Consider the following 24666-nt stretch of genomic DNA (forward strand, 5'->3'; position numbering starts at 1 on the left):
TAAAAATTGCATTGCAATAAAATTGATTTAAAATAAAAAAAAAAAAAAAAAAAGATAACAGAATTTTTAAAGCAAAATCCAAAGTCCAATTAAGAGTTAAACTTTACATAAAAAAAAGATAACAGAATTATTTTTAAAGCAAAATCCAAAGTCCAATTAAGAGATAAACTTTACATATAAAAACATAAATAGGTTGAAAGTAAAATAGAAAATTATGCACAATGCAAACTGTAAAGCTGAAAAAGTTGGTGTAGTTATTTTAATGTCAGTTAAATTCAACACAAGGAAGAGGGAAATTTGATACTAACTAAAGGATCAATTCTAAAAGAAGATGTTGCAATCATAATGGGTACATGTTTCAAAGAACCTGAAATTACATGAAACAAAAATGGTGTAATTAAAAGGAATAATAAAAAAATTTTTATATTGAAGAATATATCTACATGACCAGTCATCTTAATCGATTTAATATTTATAGAATAATACACTAAATAATTATAGAATACAAATTTTTCAAGCGTGCTTGATATGTTCACCAAGCTATTTTAGGACATTAACTTTCTGGGATTTTTTTTAATACCATACACCTTGTATTTTACATACCCTGATTCTTGAGAAAAGATGTTGAAGGTTATCACAACTCAGTACTAGCATACATTTTTTGAGGGGAAAATGATATGCTATTTCTACTTATAAAAATACATAACACATTAAAAATAAAATTATTAAAATTCTTGTACAATATTCAAATGTTTTACAGGTGCAAAAATATACAAAGCTGTATCAGCGCAAAACCAAACTGAGCAAACATGAATGATATTTCCCAAAAGGCCGAGGTAAGTCTCAAAAATTAAAAAATAAAAAGATGGAAAACAGCAAGAATATGATACATGATTTAAGTTTTAAACTTTAAAGCTTGAACTTCTGCCTTTTTTTCATTTTCATCTAATTTACTGAAATTAGTCTTGGTAACTTTTAAGCAAGAGATGTCAAATCTGATTTTTTTTTTTTTTCTGGTACTGGGGCTTGAACCCAGGGGTACTTACACACTGAACCATATCCCAGCCCCTTTCTTTCTTTCTTTTTTTTTTTTTTTTAAATATTTTTTAGTTGTTTATAGACCTTTATTTTATTTACTTACTTATATGTGGTGCTGAGAATCGAACCCAGTGCCTCACACATGCAAGGCAAGCACTCTGCTGCTGAGCTACAACTCCAGCCCCCAGCCCTTTTTTTATATTTTATTTAGAGACAGGATCTCACTGAGTTGCTGAAGCTGGCTTTGAATCCATGATCCTCCTACCTCAGCCTCCTGAGCACCACCCCGCTGGGCTAAATCTGAATTTTTATTAATGGAATAGGATAATAAAATACAGGTTGCTTCTCATTTGGCTTCAGTATTTGATATTTATATTTTACTGACCTTCAGCTTATGTAGATCGGTACGCACAAATGGAGCTTCTTTACTAAGGCAGTTTATATGGATAGAATTTACATTAATGAATATTTATATTAATAAAATGTATCTCATATTTTCTATAATTTCATTTTTATACTTAAGTTGTAGATAGTATCTAATCAGGTTATGATAATGCAAAGAAGGTTTTAAAACTCATTTCTATTTTCTGTTTCAATAAGTATTTTTTATATTGCTTATTCTTATCTTTACCTAATTTCTTCCTATCTTTTGTTTTTTAAACTTTCTTCTCTTTATTTTCTTCTAACGAAGATTCTGCTTTCTTCATCTAAACCTGTCCCAAAATCCTATGTGCCAAAACTTGGCAAGGGTGATGTAAAGGATAAGTTTGAAGCCATGCAGAAAGCCAGGGAAGAAAGAAATCAAAGGAGATCTAGAGACGAAAAGCAAAGAAGAAAAGAACAATATATTAGAGAGAGAGAATGGAACAGGAGAAAGCAGGAGGTTACTTTATTTTATTTTATTTTATTCTATGCAAATATTAATTTTCATCTTTTAAATTTACTTTTTACTTATTATTCATAGTTACATTTCATATTTATTATAATTAAAATACTTTAATATGTTTGTAAGCTAATTTAAACTTTACATAGACAGTAGTCTCTCCTTATCTGCAGGTTTGCTTTCCACTGTTTCAGTTATCTAAAGTCAACCAGCCTGAAAAATATTAAATGGAAAATTCCAGAAAAAATAATTCTTAATTTTTTAATAAATTTTATTAATTATATTGTTATAATTGTTCAACTTTATAATTACTGTCAATTTCTTACTATTCCTAACTTATAAATTAAACTTTATCATAGGTGTGTAAATACAGTAAAAACCACAGTATGTGTATATATATGGCACTCAGTACTATCTGCAGTTTCAGGAATCCATTGGGAGTCTTAAAAGATATCTCCTGCAGATGAGGGAGGACTACTATAATATGATTTAGTCTAATTTAAACATGTTTGTCTTAATTTATTTTACCATCTAGATTAAAGAGATGCTTGCTTCTGATGATGAGGAAGAGGTAACTTCTAAAGTAGAAAAGGCTTATGTCCCAAAGCTAACAGGTAAGAAACTTGAGGGGTAAATGGTAAAAGAAATTACAAAAGAAAGAAACATAACAAAGTATTAATTTTTTTAAAAAAATGTATTCTTAGGGACTGTTAAAGGTAAATTTGCTGAAATGGAGAAACAAAGACAAGAGGAACAAAGGAAGAGAATGGAGGAGGAACGAAAACGCAGAATTGAACAGGATATGTTAGAAAAGAGGAAAATACAGCGTGAATTAGCAAAAAGAGCTGAGCAGGTATACACTAAATATTAAGTTGGTATTTTCTTCTGAAACTACTGTATAAAGAAAGACTAATCAGTATGTTGCCTACTTAAAACATTTTAATATAATATAAGCCTAATAATAGCAGCTAACCTAAAAATAATATCTTAAATAAAATACTGAATATCAGATGCCTAGAAGGATACAGGTAAAATGCGCTTTTCTTTTTCTTTCTTTTCTTTCTTTTCCTTTTTTTTTTAGTACTAGAGATTTAATTCAGGGTCTCACATATTCCAAACAAGCACTACATCCCCAACCCTAGAATGTGCCATTTTAAGGTGAAACATTGAGATGATTTTTGTTGTATGATCTTATGATTCTGTCCATGTTCCTTACATAGTCCACATTTCTAATTTTTCTTGACACATTAGAGGATTTTACAAAGATGTAAGACAATTTCACACATAACCTGTTTACATCGGGTGCGCACTCACACACACAGATATACACAAATGCTGGATTTTTTAATAGCAAAACATTTAAAAAAAAATTAGGGCTGGAATTGTGGCTCAGCAGTGGAGTGCTCACCTAGCACGTGCGAGGCCCTGGGTTCGATTCTCAGCACCACGTAAAAATAAATAAATAAAGATATTGTGTCCAACTACAACTAAAAAATAAATAAATAAATATATATATATATATATATCGTAATCATAGCCAGCACAAAATACTATAAATCAAGTTTTACCTATTACTCTTTTGGCCAGGAAAAAATTATCTTAATTTTTATAATTCAGACAATCACATTTCTCATTCACTTCTTAAGTTCTTAAATTACTTTCTATTCCCATATTAATCTCTTTGGCCTGTTAGACTGATAAAATATACTTGTCTTAGCAGATTTATATAAATTATTTTCTGCGTTTTTTAAATGCTTCATGTAGAAATTAAGTTTTCAAAAACATATCAAAATATCATGAATTAAATTAATAGATGAGTTTAGTATATAGAAAGTGAATTATAGTAACTATACGTAAAACTACCTTGATTGTTCTTATGGGGAATCTTCAAATGGGATGTTAAAGCAAGGTTTTCNATATATATATATTTATATTTTTTTTTTTTTTTAAAGAAAGAGTGAGAGAGGAGAGAGAGAGAGAGAGAGAGAGAGAATTTTTTTAATATTTTTATTTTTTAGTTATCGGCGGACACAACATCTTTGTTTGTATGTGGTGCTGAGGATCGAACCCGGGCCGCACGCATGCCAGGCGAGCGTGCTACCGCTTGAGCCACATCCCCAGCCCTAAAAAATAAATATTAAAAAAATATTTTTTTTTTAGTTGTCAATGGACCTTTATTTTAGTCATTTATATGTGGTGCTGAGAATCAACCCAATGCCTCACACATGCTAGGAAAGCGCTCTGCCACTGATCCACAACTCTACCCACCAACAGCAAAAATTTTAAATGCTGGGTTTTAAATTTTTTTAGATGTTTTAATGGACCTTATTTTATTTATTTATATGTGGTGCTGAGAATCGAACCCAGTACCTCATATATGCTAGGCAAGCACTCTATTACCACTGAGCCACAACCTCAGCCCCTAAATGCTGTTTTTTAAAAGCAATTATTTAAGTACCTTAAATCTATTTGAAATGCTTCCTTCTGTTTCTACTAACTTTCTCAAAAGTATATTGAAAGTAAAACATGCCAAACTTGCATATCAAACAAATTTATTTACTCTGATTTTGCAAATAACCACTTCTATGGCAAAAATAGCCACAGAATGACATATGTTAGGTAAGCTATGAAAAAGAATGGGAGCCAGATATGGTGGCCATGCCTGAAATCCCAGTGACTCAGGAGGCTGAGACAGAAGGATTGGGAGTTCAAAGCCAGCCTCAGCAAAAGCAGGGCACCAAGTAACTCAGTGAGACTCTGTCCCTAAATAAAATACAAAAGATGGCTGGAGATGTGGCCCAGTGGCCAAGTGCCCCCTGAGTTCAATCCCCAGTACAAAAAAAAAAAAGGGAATTTCCTATATTTTATTACTTTGTACCTCCTTTTCTGAAGAAAGAATGTTATATGCTTTACTACTGCCCCTTCTAGTAAATAAAAATTATCATTCATTTTATAATGAAATTTTATAAGGAAATAAAATTATAACATGAGAATTAATATAAATATATAGTATAGATATATAATAATATAAGCATATATAAATATATATCTTTAATTATATTAGCAGTATCATAAATTATAAAATAAAAGAATAAAAAATATAATAAATATATAATCCAAATATATGGTATTTGGCAGAAAGTAGTATGTACATGGGCTCTTCTTTTATATTATTTTACAGCACTGATTGTTTTATACTCTTTCTGGCTCACTTTCAACTTCAAGAATGGAATATTTAGACAGTAGTTTTTCAAAAACTGTTTTTTGAAAATACTTTCTTTGAAAACATTGCAAATACTTGCTACGTGGATAGGGTGTCAGAGTTTTTTTGTTTTGTTTTGTTTTGTTTTTGTGGTGCTGGGGATTGAACCCAGAGCCTTGTGCATCCAAGGCAAGCACTCTACCAAGTGAACTATATCCCCAGCCCAAGAGAATCTTGGTTAATAAAATTTTGACCTATTAAATTAAGGACATGTAGGTGGTACAAATTATTAATAGTAAAAATCTTGTAAATGTGTAAGTCTAATTTAAAAACCTAAGTACATTTCCACTCAAATCTGATATAATTTAATGTATCTTTCAATATAAGAAGTACAAGATTGTACAGATAATCAAAAAGAGTCTTAATGTTTGTTTACAAAGTCCACTTGTATAAATCCATATGCAAGAATGCTATAAAAGGAGCCTAGTGTGGTGGTGCACACCTATAATTTCAGCTACTTGGGGAGGCTGAGGCAAGAGGATTCTAAGTTGGAAGACAGGCTAGGCAATTTAGCAAAACCTTGTCTCAAAGTAAAATTTTAAAAAAGTGTTAGGAATATAACTAACAGGCAGAATGCTCCTGGGTTCAATCCCCAGTAACACCAGGATTGGGAGGAGAGATGCTATAAAAGGGATTCCAGAGTTTGGGAGATGGCTGAATGAGTGACAGCCAAGATAATTACCAGTTCTGAGATTCTAGGATATTATAAAGAATTAAAAATGAATGTGCCTTGTGTATTGTTAGAAATGAAGACTGACAGAATTTGAGGGAAATCTTGATTTGGGATTATCTGGTTATCTATAATGATACATTGATGGATAAAATTAAAGTCTGTCGATTTAGAAAAAGAACAGTTTTGGTTGAAGTAGGGTATCTTCAAAAGAAAGGAGAGAAAAAAGGAAGGTGATTTGGGAAGAAAGGAGTTTGCTTTCAAAGCAAAATAAATAGGAAGCAGCTTTTTAATGGTGGCTTCTGAAAGTCAACACCATAATTGAACATCAGAAAATCTGTTCTCTGTGAATATACCAACAATTTATGGTAATTGTTTGAAATGCACAAATTAAAAGAAATCTCCAAATAATAACCTAAGAAAGATCTGGGAAGATTGTAGAATAGACCAAATTTGGGATTAAGAAATTTAGCATTTCTTGGGACTGGGGCTGTAGCTCTGTGGCAGAGTGCTTGCCTAGCATATGTGAGGCACTGGGTTCGATCCTTAGCACCACATAAAAATAAACAAATAAAATAAAGACATGTTGTCCACTTACAGCTACCAAAAGAAAAAAAAAAAGAAATTTAGCATTTCTCTTTCCTATAATCTCAATATTTGGCTTCTTACCATATCTTCTGAATCTTTTTATTGAGAGAGTAACATGATTTTTTAATCATGTTGACTAACATGATCAATATTCTTTTGAAGACAAGTTATTTTTTAATTATTTTATTATAGATTTATTAAAACTTTTCTTATATTTTTTAGTATATTTCTCTCATATGTGGAAGCTGGAAAGGAAAAAGGAAAAGAAAGATGGGGGTGGACCTCATAATATCAAAGGGAGATCAGTAGAGGAAAGGGACCAAGGGTTGGGAGATAGGGAAGTAGGGGGACAGTCTTGGGGAGTGATATTAGTCCAATTATATTGTTATATTGTGTGCATGTACAAATATTTAACAATAAATCCCATCAGTATGTAAACTATAATGCACCAGTAAAATATGGAAAAATATTTTTTCTTAATATAACAAACATTCAATAAAATGTTCACTCTTACTTAGGACATCAGTGTAACAAGTAATTCTGTAACAAGCAAATTATTCTGAACAAAATATTTTTGTAGTGTGTAAGATTATTCTGAATAACCCATTTCAATTATTAAAGTATAAAAACAGACTTTCAAGAAATGAACCATTTGGGTGCTGGAGATATAGTTCCATTGGTAGAGTGCTTGCCTCACATGCAATAGGCCCTGGGCTCCATCTCCAGCACCATAAAAAAAAAAAAAAATGAACCATTTGTTCAGAATAATTTAGTAACTTAGTTTTTAAGAAATTGGGTATCCAAATAAAATCTCTTTATTCCTTGATAGAGAATATTGAAAAGGAAAGTCAAGTGAGAGAACAGGTATTTAATGTGTCCACCTGTCCAGTTCCTAATATAAGCCAGAATACAATAAAAATTCCCTTAAATTGCATGAGGAACAACCACTGTCAAATTTTCATTGTTTTTTTTTTAAATATATTTTTTAAGGTATAGATGGACACAATACCTTTATTTATTTATTTATTTTTAAAGATTTTTTTTTCTAGTTGTTGATGAACCTTTATTTCATTTATTTGTATGTGGTGCTAAGAATCGAACCCAGTACTTCATATATGCTAGGAAAGTGCTCTACCACTGAGCTACAACCTCAGCCCCTTATTTATTTATTTTTATGTGGTGCAGAGGATCAAACCCAGAGCTTCACACTTGATAGGCAAGTGCTTACAACCCCCGCCCACTCCCATTGGTTTTACAATAAAATTAAAACAATAAACAATTTGAATTTTTACTATTGGTTTTGATTTTCCTATTGCTTGTATTTCCTTTTCCTGAGATCTCAAACATTACATTATTTAAATCAACCTTCTCCTTTCAATTTTCAGTTTGCCAAGGTACATTAGTCTGCCCCTCAAACTAATCTAATTATGTTTTTAAAAGAGTAATAGTCAATTGAGCTTCCACTCGTGTGTGTGTGTGTGTGTGTGTGTGTGTGTGTATGTGTGTGTTTGTAGTACTAGGAATTGACTCATGGGTGCTTTGCCCCTGAGCTACGTCTTCAGCACTTTTTATTTTTTTGAGACAGGGTCTTGCTAAATTGCTGAGGCTAGCATCAAACTTGCACCCTCCTCTCTCAGCCTCTTGAGTTGCTGGGATTATAGGTGTGCACCATCAGGCTCAGCGAGCTCCTACTTTTTAAATGAAGGCATTTCCTACTTAGATCTGGTCAAAATATATAGAAAATGCGATGGCCAGAATTGCTTTCCCTTCTAAACTAGCCTACATGGTTTTAACATACTTTATTGTTGTGACAGTTGTGTTTTTGCCATTTGTTTATGTTGTATAATATAATCATGACAATTATTTGATTGCTAATGATAGGTTTTTTTCCTTTTGCCGGGGCAGGAACAGAGAATGGAGTAGTTTTTCTGTGTATGTCAGTTTAAATTGTTAATTAAATTGATAACTGCTGGTTGTAAACTCAAAGCCAGGTCAAAAGAGTTTGGTCCATTATTCAATTTCCAGATTTACAAAGGTAGGCTTAACTTAATTTTTTCTTAATATGCTGTTCCTTGATATTTATATAAATTTCAAAATGCAAAAGCCAGTATAAGGTTTAATCTCCATTTGAAAGGATATTTGGCTAATTTGGAGCAATATAAAAAATATTTCAAAAGTTATAAATTTGAAAAATTACCATAAACCACAATTAAATTACTTTTCAGTTTTATATTTAAAGGAAACAAGCAGAAATCCAATGTAATGTAATGATATGAAATTCTCATTCAATATAGATTGAGGACATAAACAATACGGGAACTGAAACAACATCAGAGGTAAACAGACATTTCCTTTAATGAAACATTCAACTTCAATTATCTTATTCACAAATTTTCTTGTAATCTAAGAAAATATGAAAAGGACTTTGTATTTAACTCTTTATTATAAACACAAAAGAAGGATGTTTTATGAAAGCAAGTTCATACTTTTGCACTTTCAAACACTCTAGTGTTTTTTAAGAAAAGTATGTTTTTGCTCTCATAGTTAGAAGGACAAGTCTCAGTTTCAGTATTGGATACTCTGCCAAGACTATATATTTCTTGAACCGCTACTAACAGTTGAGATTGTTGAAATCTAACACTGTAAAAGGTAGTTTTCTTTTAATTATTTGTCTTCTTTCCTCAGAGTTCCTGATAGTTTGTGTTTCAGTTTTCATATGCGAGTACAGAGTGCAGTGTGTATTACCATGTATCAACAAGCACAAAAATTTTAATAATTCCTTTTTATCTAACAAAGAAAGTTAAAAATCAATCAAACAATCTGATGGTGTGCCTACAACCACAGCCACATGAATTGGAAAAATTTTACTTTAGGGATGTGCGTTATATTTTATAACTCTTCTCTATTTTTCTAAAAAGAGGGGATAATAGATTATATAGTGGAACTAATTAAAATCAATTTCAAAAAAATTTTAATAGGATTAAATACTAAAGTATATTAAAAACACTTAATAAATCACTTGTATATCTTGTAGGGTTTTTTTTCCTCATTAAATACTAATTATATTAAGTATTTTAAAAACTTGCATGGTGAGGAAAAATTATATAATTTTGTGTGTGTTTAGACTGAATCTATACACCATCAAATTGATTTAAAGTGCACTCACATGTTCATTACCTTTTTGTGGGATTAGTGCATGGAGAGCTAAATTCAGGCAGTGTCACTACAGTTTTATCTGATTACCTGTTTAACTCTGTCTTCTAGGAAATAGAATGCTTCTCAACCTTGTCAGCAATGGATTTCAATAAGATTAACTCACAATGCACAGTGAATATTGAGAAACATATTTAATAGTAACTAGTAAAAATAATTTTTTGTTCTTTATAGTAACACTGATGGCAATGTAATGAAATTCACCAATGATGGAGGTAAAGTCCCCAAAACCCTGAATTTTTATTATGAAGTTTTATGCTAATTATCTATCTTATAAAATAGGAAGGAGACGATTCACTACTTATAACAGTGGTACCTGTCAAATCATACAAAACAGCTGGAAAAATAAAAAAGAATTTTGAGGATCTAGAAAAAGAAGAGGAGGAGAAAGAAAGGATTAAGTGTGAAGAAGATAAAAGAATAAGACATGAAGAACAACGACGATCTCTCAAGGAAGCAAAATGTCTTTCATTACTCATGGTAATTTTATTATTTTAAGGAACATATCAAAATAGTTAAGTTGGCAGCATTCCATTTTGTAACTAAAAGGTGTGTTTTCATAGGATGATGAAATGGAAAGTGAGGCAAAAAAAGAATCACTTTTTCCTGGAAAATTGAAGCTAACTTTTGAAGAATTGGAGCGTCAACGACAAGAAACCAGAAAAAAGCAAGCTGAAGAGGAAGCAAGACAACGTTTAGAAGAGGAGAAGCGTGCTTTTGAAGAAGCAAGGCGGCAAATGGTAAATATATATACTTAAACCTTATGTTTAGTATTAGAGAAACTAACTAGCTTTAGATTAGGTTCATTACCACAAATTCAAGATTTTCTATATCAAAGGACATGGCTGGATGCAATGGTACATTCCTGTAATTCCAGCAACTTGGGAAGCTGAGACAGGAGGATCACTAGTTTGAAGCCAGCCTCAGCAATTTAGCAAGACCCTGCCTCAAAATAAAAGGAGTTGGGGATATAGCTCAGTGGGAAAACACTCCTGTATTCAATCCCCCCAAAAAGAAAACACTGCTGGGCCCGGTGGCACATGCCTGTAATCCCAGTGGTTTGGAAGGCTGAGGCAGGATGATCTCAAGTTCAAAGCCAGCCTCAGCAACTGGTAAGGCACTAAGCAACTCAGTGAGACCCTGTCTCTAAATATAATACAAATTTATGGAGCTGTGGCTCAGTGATCAAGTACCCCTGAGTTCAATCCCAGGTACAAAAAAAAAAAAAAGAAAGAAAACAGTGTCTGATTTTGAGACTGTATACATATCCTATATATAAAATTCATCTGTATTGTTTTCAAGTTTTCACCTGGTGGCATTTTATCCAATACACATATATAGAAACGTGCAAAATACTCAATGAACCTAATTTCTCTCTATCTGTTGGTTCAGCCTGCAATGTATTAATGGCCTGGTTGCAGGACATTTTCAGGTCTAATTATAAAGGTACATTTGGTTTCAGTCCAGCTTTTCAAATATTTGACTTATTGAAATAACATTTTACTAAGGAATATGCAGTTTGTAGGGTTTGAGCATGTGTGTATATGATGTAGTGATTAAGAGCATGGATTTTGGAGCCAGACTGCCTGGATTTAGATCTCAACTGCTTATAACTCTGTAAACATGGCCATGTTATTAAACTCTCCATGTCTTACCCATGTTCATTGGTAAAATGGCAAAAATGATAGTGCTTCTTTTTTTTTTCTTGGACTAGGGATTGAATAAAGGTGCTTTACCACCAAACAATATTCCCAGTCCTTTTTATTTTGAGACAGGGTTTCACTAAGTTTGTTAAAGTTGGGCTCAAACTTGTGATCCTCCTGCCTCAGCCTCCCAACTCGTGTGGATCACAGGCATGGGTCACTATGCCCAGCTGTGCTTCCTTCTTAAATTATTAAATGAGTTAATATCTAGAAAGCACCTAAAATAGGATTTGGCATATACTAGGTGTTTTTAAAATGTTAACTATTATTATTATGGTATTAATAGATTTATCAGTAAAAATAAAATTAAAATAAGAAAAAAACACAAATTTCAAATCTAATTTTAAGAATTTGAAAATGGAAGCCAGGTACAGTGGTGCACCTCTGTATTCCCAGCCGCACCTGATGCTGTGGCAGAAGGATCGCAAGTTCAAAACCAGCCTCAGCAAAAACAAGGCACCAAGCAACTCAGTGAGACCCTGTCTCTAAATAAAATACAAAAGAGGGCTGGGGACATATGTGGCTCAGTGGTTGAGTGCCCCGGAGTTCAGTCCTCGATATCCACACTCACCCCGCAAAAAGAATTTAAAAATGGAACATCTGTAATTTTTAAAGTGACCACAAACTTTTTTCTTTTTTTTTTTGACCACATCTTTCTTGATCAGCTTTTATTAACGATATCTAAATATTACATTGCAAAAATTTTTATTTCGTACACATTTGAAAATGTTTCTACTTTGGGGGCAATTCTAGTTACATAATACTTACATAATTTAGACATCATTGATAGTCATCTTAACAAAGAAATAGAAATGGCTAATTAACTGAATAAATAACAATATTAAATTAATAAATTAAAATCATGAAACTTGAATCTTCTTTTTTTCTTTCTTTATTATTTGGGGTACTTGGGATTGAGCTCAGGGTCACTCGGCCACTGAGCCACATCCCAGCCCTATTTTGTATTTTATTTAGAGACAGGGTCTCACTGAGTTGCTTAGCGTCTCGCTGTGGCTGAGGCTGGCTTTGAACTTGTGATCCTCCTGCCTCAGCCTCCTGAGCCACTGGGATTACAGGTGTGTGCCACTACACCCGGCATGAAACTTGAATTTTATATAAAATAGTTCCAAATAATAATCTTTAACCTGACAAGTATATGGAAAAGTTCCATAGTTTATATTTTAAAAAATCCATAAAAATTACAAAATGTGCACTTTAAACTGGGCACTGTGGTTCCTGCCTGTAATCCCAGCAACTCAGGAGGCAGAAGCTAGAGGATGGCAAGTTCAAAGCCAGCCTCAAGAAATTATTGAGGTTTGGCTGGGGATGTGGTTCAAGTGGTAGCGTGCTTGCCTGGCATGCATGAGGAACTGGGCTCGATCCTCAACACCACATAAAAATAAAATGAAGATATTGTGTCCACCTAAAACTAAAAATAAATATTAAAAAAAGTATTGAGGCAATAAAGTAACTTATCCAGATCCTATCTTAAAATAAAATATGAAAGGACTGGGTATGTAGGTCAGTGGTTAAGTGCCCCTGAGTTCAATCCCATTAAAGAAAAAAAAAAAAAAAACTCTGTTAAGTTATATTTGCACCTCAATTTAAGTACATAAACACACATCGTATGCTTGCAATGGGAGAGTTAATATTCAGGGTGACCCTTTCAAACATTTTTTTTTTTTTTTTTAGTTATTTTATTTATTTATTTTTTAGTTTTCGGCGGACACAACATCTTTGTTGGTATGTGGTACTGAGGATCGAACCCGGGCCGCACGCATGCCAGGCGAGCGTGCTACTGCTTGAGCCACATCCTCAGCCCCTTTCAAACATTTTTAAATATTCCATTTTATTTATTTAAAAATTTGATTTGAGAGGCTGGGGCTTTAGCTCAGTGGCAGAGCACTTGCCTAGCACATGTGAGGCACTGGCCACTGAGCACCACATAAAAAGAAATAAAATACAGGTATGCTGTCCATCTACAACTACAAAAAAAAAAAAAAATTTAAAGACTTGATTTTTTTTTTTTTTTAGTTTTAGGTGGACATACTATCTTTATATTTATGTGGTGGTGAGGCTCGAACCTGTTCCTCATGCATGCTAGGCGGGCACTCTACCACTGAGCCACAACCCCAGCCCCTAAAAAGACTTGATTTGATTGGGAAGTTTTATTCAACTTGAGTACATCTTTATTTGGAATTTCTCCAAATTGAAGATTTTATCATATAAGACATTAAAAAGGAATGAGATTTTGATCAAGTGCATTAAGGACATAGAAACACTACTGTGCAAAACAGCTAATTCTGTGCTTTTTGATTGATAATTCATTGCTATTTTTAATGAACCTTAATTCTTAGTAATGAATCGTTTCTTTGCTTAGGTAAATGAAGATGAGGAAAACCAAGACACAGAAAAAAAATTTCAAGTATACCGTCCTGGTAAACTCAAACTCAGTTTTGAAGAAATGGAAAGGCAAAGGAGAGAAGATGAAAAAAGGAAAGCAGAAGAAGAAGCCCGAAGGAGAATAGAGGAAGAAAAGAAGGCATTTGCTGAAGCACGAAGAAGCATGGTAAGACGGAACCTAATTGGAAAATGCCATTAGCATTCAGCTTTTAGAGCATGTTAAACAGAAATCATCAGACTTTGGGGAGTATCCTGTTTTTTTTTCTGGAACTGGTGCCAAGAGTAGAAATGGCAAATATGGGGTTTTCTTTTCTTTAGTTGTCAATGGGCCTTTATTTTACTTATTTATATGTGGTGCTGAAACTCAAACCCACTGCCTCACATATGTTAGGCAAGAGCTCTACCACTGAGCTACAACCCCAGTCCTGGCAAATAGGTTTTAAAGTCTTTCGTGAAATAATATCAGTCAATTGAAGTTATTTACTTGAATTTACTTTTGAGAAGGTTCTGCTTAATTACCATGCCTGGTATAAAGGACTGAAAAGTACCTTCCTTCTATGGGAAGTTACGTTTTCCAGAACTGGGTGTCTAAGGAAGAAGCAGGGAGTCTCCTCCCTACCCTTCCTCCTCCTTTCTCTCCATTCCCTCCTCCTGTCTTTTTCCATACTACCTCTATCCCTCCTTCATTCATTTTTTCATTTTAGTTTTCCTCCTATCCAATATATATTAAATGACTGTAATCATTTTAATCAGTTATTTAATTTTTCCAAATTGCTCACCTATCACTTGGGATATTGTGACCTAACTTAACTGTCACAAAATTGGTATTTTTCAATTGTAAAATTGTATGGTTACATGACAAACTATTTTCAAACAATTTGACACATGACTACACCCCCTTCTTGAAATATTTTAGTTGGCTTTAGTGATGTAATAACTTGGTTTTTTTTCTCCAGTTGAGTTTCAAGCATATTTGTCTAGGTGTCCATTTGGTGTAATCACCCATCCAGATGCTCAAATCAGAAACTTGAAAGACTAAAAACATTTATATCTTTTCATGCCTGAAATCCAGTCAGTCACTAAGTCTCATTTATTCTATCTTCTCAATTACTCTAAAATCTGTTAGCTTTCCCTTTGCAATTACTATAATTTGGGTTATTGTTATTCCTTGCTTAGGACCAATTCCTTGTTTACTTTCTTTCTTACCTTTAATCCAATCTTTCCTATAATGCCAGGAGCAGTTTTTTTTTTTCTCTTCCCTGTCCTTGTTGTCCTCCTTCTCCTGCTCCCCCTCTTCTTCTTTTGCAGTGCTGGCTGAACGAAGGGTCTTGTGCCTCCTAGACAAGTGATCTACCACTGAGTTACACCCCTTAATCCATGGAGTGATCTTTTTTATTTTTTTTAATTTTTTAAAATTGTTGATAGATCTTTATTTATTTGTTTATTTATGTGTAGTGCTGAGAATCGAACCCAGTGCCTCACACATGCCAGGCAAGTGCGCTACTACTGAGCCCCAGGCCTAGGCCCATGGCATAATCTTTCTGTTAAAAAAAAAAAAAAAAAAAAAAAAGCCAAGCATGCTGGTGCTGATTTGTAATCCCAGTTACTCAGGAGGCTGAAGCAGAAGGATCAAAAGATCACAATTTAGGGAGACCCTGTCACTAAATCAAAAATAAGGGCTATAGTTCGTTCAACAGTAAAGCACCCATGGGTACAATCGTAGTACTTGGGTACTTTTGCTTAAAATTTTTCTACTTCCCAAAGCAAAAATCCCAAAACTTTAAATAAATATATATTTATTTATAATCTTATTCTTATATATCTCTCCAGTTTCATTTCTTGATCTATCTTAATCTTCCATCTTTGTTCTAGTTATACTAAATTTCATTCATTTCTTCCAAGTGAGAACCACTAGGCTTTCACAAATACTGTCTGAAACATGTCCCTTTCTCCTTTCCCTATGCTCTGCTATTTCCTATTTATAACCTTCCATTGCCTTTAAGAAGCCTTTCTATGTATTCCTATGGCAATTAATACTCCCCTAAAATAGCACTAATACGTATTATTATATATGGCTGTATCTCTCAGTGAGGATGAGACTATCCATCAGACATGTGGCACAGCGCCTAGCATAACAGACTTTCAATAAATGGATTTTTGTTTTGTTTTGTTTGTTTTGGTACTGCGGATTGAACCCAGGGATACTTTGCCACTGAACTGCATTTTGAGACAAGGTCTCACTAAATGGCTTCAGGCCTTGCTAAATTGCTGAGGCTGGCCTTGAATTCACAATCCTCCTGCCTCAACCTCCCAAACTGCTGGGATTATAAGCATGTATTACTGTGCCTGACCCAATAAATGTTTTAAATATCAGTGATATTGAAATGATCTTGTGTGCATCAGATAATCCCTAATTAATAAATGGTTTCTACATAGAGAATACACATGGTAAAAGCACTTAATTTTTGGATAATAAGCAGGTTGAGATGTAGTAGTGAAGTATGAAGATCAGTAGACCTAGTCAAGGAGGTGTTTTTTTTAGGCCTAAACTGTCTTTTAACCATGATTTACTAATAGAAAAAGTTCAGGGAAGGAAAAAAGGCATGAAACCAAAACAAAGTTTCCTAGAGACATTTTTGAATTGAGAGACAAATTTCTTCATTAGTGTTTCTTATTCAGGATCAAATATTGTAATTGCATGCTATGATTCAGTTCGTTCATACATTAAATAAAAAATTGGGGGCAATATTTGGATTTTTGAAACCATTTAAACATTGTTTGAGAGTTGGATTAGTTCTGTGGTAAAGTTTGGGTGTAAAGCCTTGATAAAATTTAGATCAAATAAATGAGCCTCTCTCATTCTCTTATGTCTATTTTTATTGGTGCATTATAATTGTACATAACAGTGGGATTTGTTATAATAAATGCATACAAGCACATAATAAAACAGTATGATTTGATAAATCTCATTTTCCAGTACCTCTCCTTTCCTTCTCCTCCCTCCCCAATTCCCTTCTTCTACTGGTCTCCCTTCTATTTTTTTTTAAATTTGTTCTAATTAGTTATACGTCCTGTGACTATTTCAATCACAGAGACAGAGTTCAGATCAGTGGTGTATGTATATGCCATCAGGTGACAGAAAAACACACTTAGATAATTCTTTTTCATGGTAAAATATATTCCAAGTTAACAAAAGCAAACTTTCTATTTGAAATTTAGAATTGCCTTATATAGGGAATGATAATGTAAGAATAAAACTACCATGATGTTAGATTCACAGCTGTTTCCAAACTTTATTTAGTCCTCATGACACCTATATGAAAGTTATCACAGATAATGAAACTTAGAGAGGATAGGTTCTTGCCCAAGGTCACAGCCAAATGGCAGGTATTTATTTAAACTACTAATTTAATTAATTATCCAGGTAAATTCATGAAATTACAAAAAGGGTAGTGTAAGTTATTTATAATCTTATTAGAAATTTTTGAAGTTTGAATTCCAGCTTTATCACTTTGTATTTATTGTAACTTTGCACAAGTTACTTTTCAGTGCCTCCGTTTCTTCATTTGTAAAATGAAGATATTAATAATAGCTTTTATAAGGCTGCAGTGTTAAATAAATAAGTCATCACATGTAAAGTGCCTAACTGGCATCTCTAAGTATTAACTATTATTATTTCTTTAAAGTTAACCTGGCAGTAAATAAATCAATACAATAAAATTATAGCATTAAGAGTTTTCTCCCCTGATTATGAGGAGCTCATGATGGGTTGGTTAACTAATTCACTCAGAGAAGACTATAACTGAAATTTTCTATTTGATTCATTCTAGTACTGGGGACTGAAGCCATGGATGCTTTTCACCTAGCATACATGAGGCAATGGTTGAACCACATAAAAATGAAATAAAGATAGTGTCCACCTACAACTAAAAAATAACTTTTAAAGGTGTCATATTATTAATATCAAATCCAAATTTCTCATAGTATAAATAAAGGAAAATTACTGTGTTCACTGGAAGGGAGAATAGAAGGTTATCAGTTTAGTTTCTTCATACCCACAAAATACCTGTCTTTAATTTTCTAAATATTTCTCCCTTGTTTATTGTGTTAAACTTTTTTGAAGAGAATTTATGATCTCCTGTTTTTTTTTCTTCTTGTTGTTGTTGTAGATGGACACACTACCTTTATTTTATTTATTTATGTGTGCTAGGCAAGTGCTACAACCCCAGCCCCAATCTCCTTTTTTTGTTTTTTTTTTTCCAAGTTCAATGTGAAACCTTTCTATTCAAGTAATCCCAATTTCTACAAGAAATATTTCCTTTTTAGCCTATATAATTCTGGCAAACTTAATAAAGGAATTATTTCAAATAGGTAGTAGATGATGACTCCTCAGAAATATATAAAACATTCTCTCAAGAATCTCTTACACCGGGAAAACTGGAAATAAATTTTGAGGAATTATTAAAACAAAAAATGGAAGAAGAAAAACGGCGAACAGAGGAGGAACGGAAGCATAAACTAGAAATGGAGAAACAGGAATTTGAACAATTGAGGCAAGAAATGGGAGAGGTAAGGTTTTAAGAAACATCTATATACTATTTATACTTAGGTATATTACTTATATTACCTTATAGGAAGTAACCTTATATTATTCACATAAAGGATACTCAACAAACTTCTATGGGGCATATATGTGGTACAGGCTTCAGCAGTTATATGTACTTTTGGTCTGCTGTAACTCCCTCCTTGCTAGTTTAAATGTATATCTATATCTATCTATATGATACAGTGATGAAGAGAAGCACTATAGTTCCTTAAGTAAAAAATTTTCCTACATAGCTCAAAATTATCTGGGTACACCATGATTGTGAACTGTTGTTCTAAAGTACTATATTTAATACATTATTTTATATTATTTTTCCTTGAAACAAATAGCATACTAATAAATTTAATAGAAAAACTACAGGACCATGGATACTATTAGGGCCATCAGTTTCACTAAGTGTATTTTTATTTTTTGATGCTGGGCATTGAATTGAGGAGCTCATACAAAACATATTCTCTTTGAGATACATCCCCAGCCCTACTGGCATGTATTTGAATCATTTTGTTTTACTAAATTATTCTAAAATGTAACTGTGATGATGTTAAATATGTTAGTATGGTCTTTTTAGTGGGGTACCAGGGATTGAACGCAGGGGCACTCAACCACTGAGCCACATCCCCAGCCCTATTTTGTATTTTATTCACTGAGTTGCTTAGCACCTCACTGTTGCTGAGGCTGGTTTGAACTCTTGAGCCTCCTGCCTCACCCTCCTGAGCCACTAGGATTACTGGTGTGTACCACAGCTCCTAATTTTAAAAATGTATGTATATATTACACACAGGGCCAGTTTTATGGGATGCAACTTGTGTACTCACAGGATCCCATGTTCCGAATACTACATATGATTCAATGCTCTAAGACTGCCATATTGAAAAATCTTAATTTTTATCTTTGAATTAGTGTTGATTGGACAATGAAATGTGTGCTAGGGCATTGGCACTTTGGCTTACCCATGCTTCCTGCTGTCTCCCTATCACACTGGAATGGGCTCTCAGAAGCCTCCTTCCCAAGGTTTGTCTAACCTTCCCTGTGCCTGGCTACTGTCATACTCAGTGTGGGAGGGTCAGGTTGCTTAGGTGGCAGAAGGCAAGAGAAGAGAGGGCCCCTGGATGTGTCAGGCCACGTTTGAATAGGGGTAAGGTGAGCATTGACTGTCGCAGTCTTTGATTGGCAATGCCATGGCATGATTGGCAGGTGACTTAGTGGCATCCTCTTTTCAACTTCTGATCGAAGAACTGAATCTCTACACAGAGGTTGTAGTTTCCTGGAAGTTGCCTGTTTGTCACAGGTTGGGGCAGTAGGTTTTGAGAAGCTTTACTCCTCTGCTTTGGCTGTGGCTCAGCAAATTATATAGCTAGCTCTGAGAATATAAATACCATATAAATAGAAATTATGATTAAAATACCATGAATATGATGTAGGAAATTCTTTCCCTCAGCCTTTCTCTCACTTCTCCCAAAACTTAGTAGCAATTATTTAATGAAGAAAGCTGAAAATAGTCTAGGAGAACTTAGTATTTAATGGAGCTATAGTTATTATTAATACATGGAAAATTAATGGACAGACATTCTAATGCTATCAAATTACTATACCCTACTATGTCCAGGAGTTTTGTTATTTGTTTTTGCAATGTTGGGAATGGGATTGTCCCAGGATTTGCACAAGCTAGGCAAGTGTTCTACATTCCCAGCCCTTTGTTTTAGACAGGGTCTCACTATAAATTGCTTAGGCTGGTCTCAAATTTGTGATCCTCCTGCCTCATCCTCTGGAGTTACTGGGATTATAGGCATGTGCCACCAAGTCTGGCACTCTGGACTTTTAAGAAAATCATGCCCAGTGGGGTAAGCAAGTAGGCAAAAAGCCTAAACCAAATTCATAGTTGATTTCTAGCCCAATGTTGTTTCAGTTCTATTTTTTGCCTTCCCCTAAACAATCTTCTTATAATTCCTAGTAAAAATTAATCTTGCCATGCATATGTTAGTTTTAGCAGGTTAATGTGGAATGTTAGAGGCGTTTAGTTATATTCCCTGACAAATATATTTTACATGGAATAAAATGTTTTCTAAATATATAGTGCCACTTTAAGTAAATTTGGACATTGTGTTGAAGAAACAGCTAATTTAAGTTTTATTTTTGATTTCAAATAAGAAATTATGCAAACTAGAGGTCCCCTATCTTGTCTGAAGTTTTCCTTTCTTTGGCCAGTCATCATCTGAAAACATTAAATTCCAGAAATAAGCAATTCACAAGTTTTAAACTCTGCAACATTCTATATAGTGCAATGTAATCTGTCACTGACCCACTCCATCCTGCCTGGAATAGGAATCATCCCATTGTCCAGCAATCCTTGTGATATGATTTATAGTCTCCTCTAATATCAGATTGACTATCACATGACAGCAGTGCTTGCTTACATAATAATGTAACAAAACACAAGAGTAGTGATGATTTGGATATGCCAGAGAAGCTGTAAAGAGCTTCCTTTAAGTGAAAAAGTAAAAGTTTTTGACTTAATAAGAAAAAGATTTGTTTGCTGAAATTGCTAAGAATGAATAAGAAAAAAAACCCATACATATAGGATTCAGTACTATTTGTGGCTTCAGGTATCTCCTGGGCATCTTGGTACATATCCTTGCAGATAGGAGGGAGAACAACTATAATTTGCTGGTATTCAACATATAAAATTTATTTTTTCTGAAGGAAGAAGAAGAAAATGAAACCTTTGGAATGAGCAGAGAATATGAAGAATTAATCAAATTAAAAAGAAGTGGTTCTATTCAGGCTAAAAACCTAAAAAGCAAGTTTGAAAAAATTGGGCAGTTGTCTGAAAAAGAAATACAGAAAAAAATAGAAGAAGAACGAGCAAGGAGGAGAGCAATTGACCTTGAAATTAAAGAGCGAGAAGCAGAAAACTTCCACGAGGTATATACTTTTATATTTAACAGTTATGGTACAATAATGATAATGAATTTAACAGATATAACACTGCCTCTGAAATAAGTTTTAGTACTTAAAAAAAAAAGGACTTACAACTAACCACTGACATATATAATAATCTGGAAACAAAATAGCAAAAGCACATTAAGATCTAGCATTGTTTCAGAATGGCCTTTCTCAGTATTAAACCTATAGAGATCAACTGGTTTAATCTAAGCAAAAGTGGTTAAAAAATATTGGTGTGTTTTAGTTCAATTAGTATAACCCAGTTTATTCAAGTTAAACCCGAGATTATTCATATTAACATTCATGTTTTATAGATGAAGCTATAAAGCCATATGATATGACCAAAATCACAGCATAATTCAATGGAAGAGCCTTAATTAGAATTCTGAGGACATGAAATCGAGGTATCTTCATACATAAAATAAGGAGTCAATCATTGACCTGTAATGTCCCTTCCTATTTCAGCCTCTTCCATAAGTGTGCATTAAAATAGAATCTAGATTTTTTTTCCTGCCAGAATTCTATAATATTTAAAATATATGCCTAAAAATACATTTTCAAATATTCAAGTAGCAAACAGGTATGAGAAGTTGGGTCTTTAGAAGAGTCTTAAGGATGGAATGAAATTATGTGTTAATTACTGAAACTATAACAATTATCAAGGCAAGCATAGAATGAAGACAATGAAGATGCAAGCACAGGTGAGATGAACATGTATTTTTTCTTAAACTGGGGATTGAGCCCAGGGGTGCTATACACTAAGCTACATTCTCAACTCTATTATTTTCAGTGTCTTGCCAAAATTGTTGAGTGTGGTCTCAAACTTGTAATCCTTCTGCCTCAGCCTTGGATTGCTGGGATTACAGGTGTGCATCACTGTACCTGGCCCATGTAGATGTCATGTGAGCTGGGCATGATGGCCAAGCAGGAGATGGCTGAGGCAGGAGGATCCTAAGTTCAAAGCCAGCCTCAACAACTTAGGGAAGACAATTTAGCAAAACTCAAAAAATAAGGGTTGGGGATGTGTGATTCAAAGCCACCTAAAGGGATTTTTAAAACATGGAGTTAACACCAGACATTCTTTTAGTTACATAATGTTGAAATTAAAGGTGGGCTTGGATATAGGCATTAAAAATGAGTGCCCGATGTTTCAGGATCTGCTGTAGACACTGGTACTACCTTAGCGACTAAACTTGTCATTTCTTTTCATGTATCACTTAGAGACAGAGGTGAAGATGGCAAACAATTACTGAATGCTGGCAAATAAAAGCTTGAGGTTAATGAAGTAGGGGTAAGGGAAATAAATTTGTAACCACCACTCCTAATGTGGGACCCTGAGTTGTTTTAGGGAAAGTGTGCAAGCCAAATGAGATGTGACTGTGCTTTAATAGGTTTTATATTTAGTGTTATGGGATCAAATTGGAAGGATTGATGTCTAGAAGAGGCTTAACAGCGCTGAGCAAACATTCACACCGAATGTAAAGGTTGCATAAAAGTTGCAGGTAAGGACACTCCAGATTGAGGAAACAATGACTCAACAGAGGCTATAAATAAAATTTGGGGAATGGAAAATAGGGCTATAATGCAAGGTTCATAGAATAATGGGTGACAGGTTACAAACCTGTAAAAGCAGATTATGGGTAGTGTAAACGCCTTTTTAAACTTACATCAACTATTTTCTGGGAAATGTTAATAAACAAATTTTTAGGACAGTAAAAGACTGTTTATGAAAGAATTCTGAGATCATGATGGATGAACTGGAAAATATGTACAAAGGCATTAAGTTTAGTCCAGGGGAGAAAAGTAGATCAAACTTGTAACAAAACTATTGCTTTTAGGGAAGGTGGTTGCTGAGGAGCCTAATATTACACTGATTACCAATAAAACCAGACATTGCTAGAGAAATCAATTCTGATGAGGCAAGATGAATAAATTGTTTCAAATAAGGTAAAGGCAGTCTGAAAAATTGGTCCTAAACTTAGGTAAATGGGAAGGTCTAATGTACTGTTAACTTTGCTGAAGGGAGTAGATTAAAGCCATTTGAAAATAACAGTATGAAGTTAATCTATCACAGAAGATAAAGTCAAATCAACATGTACTTGCTTCCTTTGAGTTGCTAGCAAGAATAAAACCTGAGCAATCCTGTCTATCCCTACAAAATATGCAGGCAAGATAAAAATAATGTAGATTACTTTTTGTTTTATTGCTATTATTGGATCTTCAATGTGAGATTAGGACAGGATGGAATTCAATACATCAGGATGTTCTGAATGGTGTTTCCTGCAAAGGACATGGAAGTCCCTCCAATCATACTTTTCTGAATCAAAGATCATTGAGGTAGCCTTTAAAAATCTACTAGCATAATTTTGGTAGAGTGCAATTAAAAGCGAGGACCCTTGTTATAGCAATCCCTTTTCCAAATCTGATCATTTGACTAGTTTCTTCTAGAAAATGTTCAACATCTTTCAAAGTCTCATTCATGTGTACTTCCCCAAAGAATTCCATTCCAGCTCCTGTAGCAAGCACTTCATCTGTATCACACTCATTTGGTATTTAAACCAATTGAACACCTACCTTAGCCTTATCTGACTTCATAATTAAAGTATTCCAAGGCAAATGCATTGCTTAACTGTGCTGAAGGTGTCAGTGCCTTATAAATAATGTACCTAGATAAGCATTCATTCCATTCAACAGGATACAGGTTTTTCCCAGAAACCTGAACCTTGCTTTTCAGGGATCCAAGAAGAGATGACATTGTATTTAAGTGAATGTTCATTCACTTTCTCCCAGTTAGCTTATGAGAAATTTTTACTTGTTCAAACTTATAGAAAACCCTGTTGATAACATACTTTTTAACCTAATAATACAACTGGATTCAAACACAGAAAAACTACTCAATTTTCTTTTACTTCCTACTCCCCCCATTAGAACAAGGGTGCAACACCTTAAACTGATATAAAACCAAGACTTTCATATAGCTGTCTTCACAAATTCTTTAGCTGGCTATGGGTACCCTGAAGCAACTACCCACAGTATTATTAAATGGTTTTCAGATAAACCCACAAATGCCTAGGAATCAAGAGTCAACTACTATAGTACTTTAGAAAGTATGGATTAACTGAACCCCACTCTAAGACCACCCTCAAGTGACATCACTATCAAATTGGTCCTTTCCTAGACTCATACTGATACTGCTCTTAAATCACTAATTATACCCATTTCTTCCAACACTTAGCCTTACACAGATGAACTACACATTTGACCTTAATCCCTTCTTTATGCTACATATACTGTCGTTTAAGTTTCCCATTTCTACTTGTAACACCTTTCTCTACCATTTGACCAGGATTTGGATGG

The 24666-nt window shown here is 33.7% G+C and overlaps 1 protein-coding gene across 5 annotated transcripts in view; it reads left to right on the forward strand.

Annotated features, from left to right (window-relative positions):
• Positions 1–24666, forward strand: part of Nexn (nexilin F-actin binding protein) — a 48957-nt gene that overhangs the window by 22433 nt on the left and 1858 nt on the right. The window contains exons 2-11 of one of the 5 annotated variants that reach the window (XM_015490544.2): positions 761–836; positions 1730–1921; positions 2457–2535; positions 2626–2774; positions 8736–8777; positions 9937–10134; positions 10218–10394; positions 13738–13926; positions 18132–18329; positions 21067–21288. In XM_015490544.2, coding sequence (XP_015346030.1) covers positions 810–836; positions 1730–1921; positions 2457–2535; positions 2626–2774; positions 8736–8777; positions 9937–10134; positions 10218–10394; positions 13738–13926; positions 18132–18329; positions 21067–21288 — 1473 coding nt within the window. In that variant the 5' untranslated portion in view covers positions 761–809. Of the gene's footprint in view, positions 1–756; positions 837–1729; positions 1922–2456; positions 2536–2625; positions 2775–8735; positions 8778–9936; positions 10135–10217; positions 10395–13737; positions 13927–18131; positions 18330–21066; positions 21289–24666 lie in introns of those variants that run through there. The other 4 variants (XM_015490547.2, XM_048814126.1, XM_015490548.2 and 1 more) reach the window with 4 other exon arrangements.

The sequence above is a fragment of the Marmota marmota genome, unplaced genomic scaffold (assembly GCF_001458135.2).
Source record: "Marmota marmota marmota unplaced genomic scaffold, marMar, whole genome shotgun sequence".
In the NCBI taxonomy this organism is placed as follows: Eukaryota; Metazoa; Chordata; class Mammalia; order Rodentia; family Sciuridae; genus Marmota; species Marmota marmota.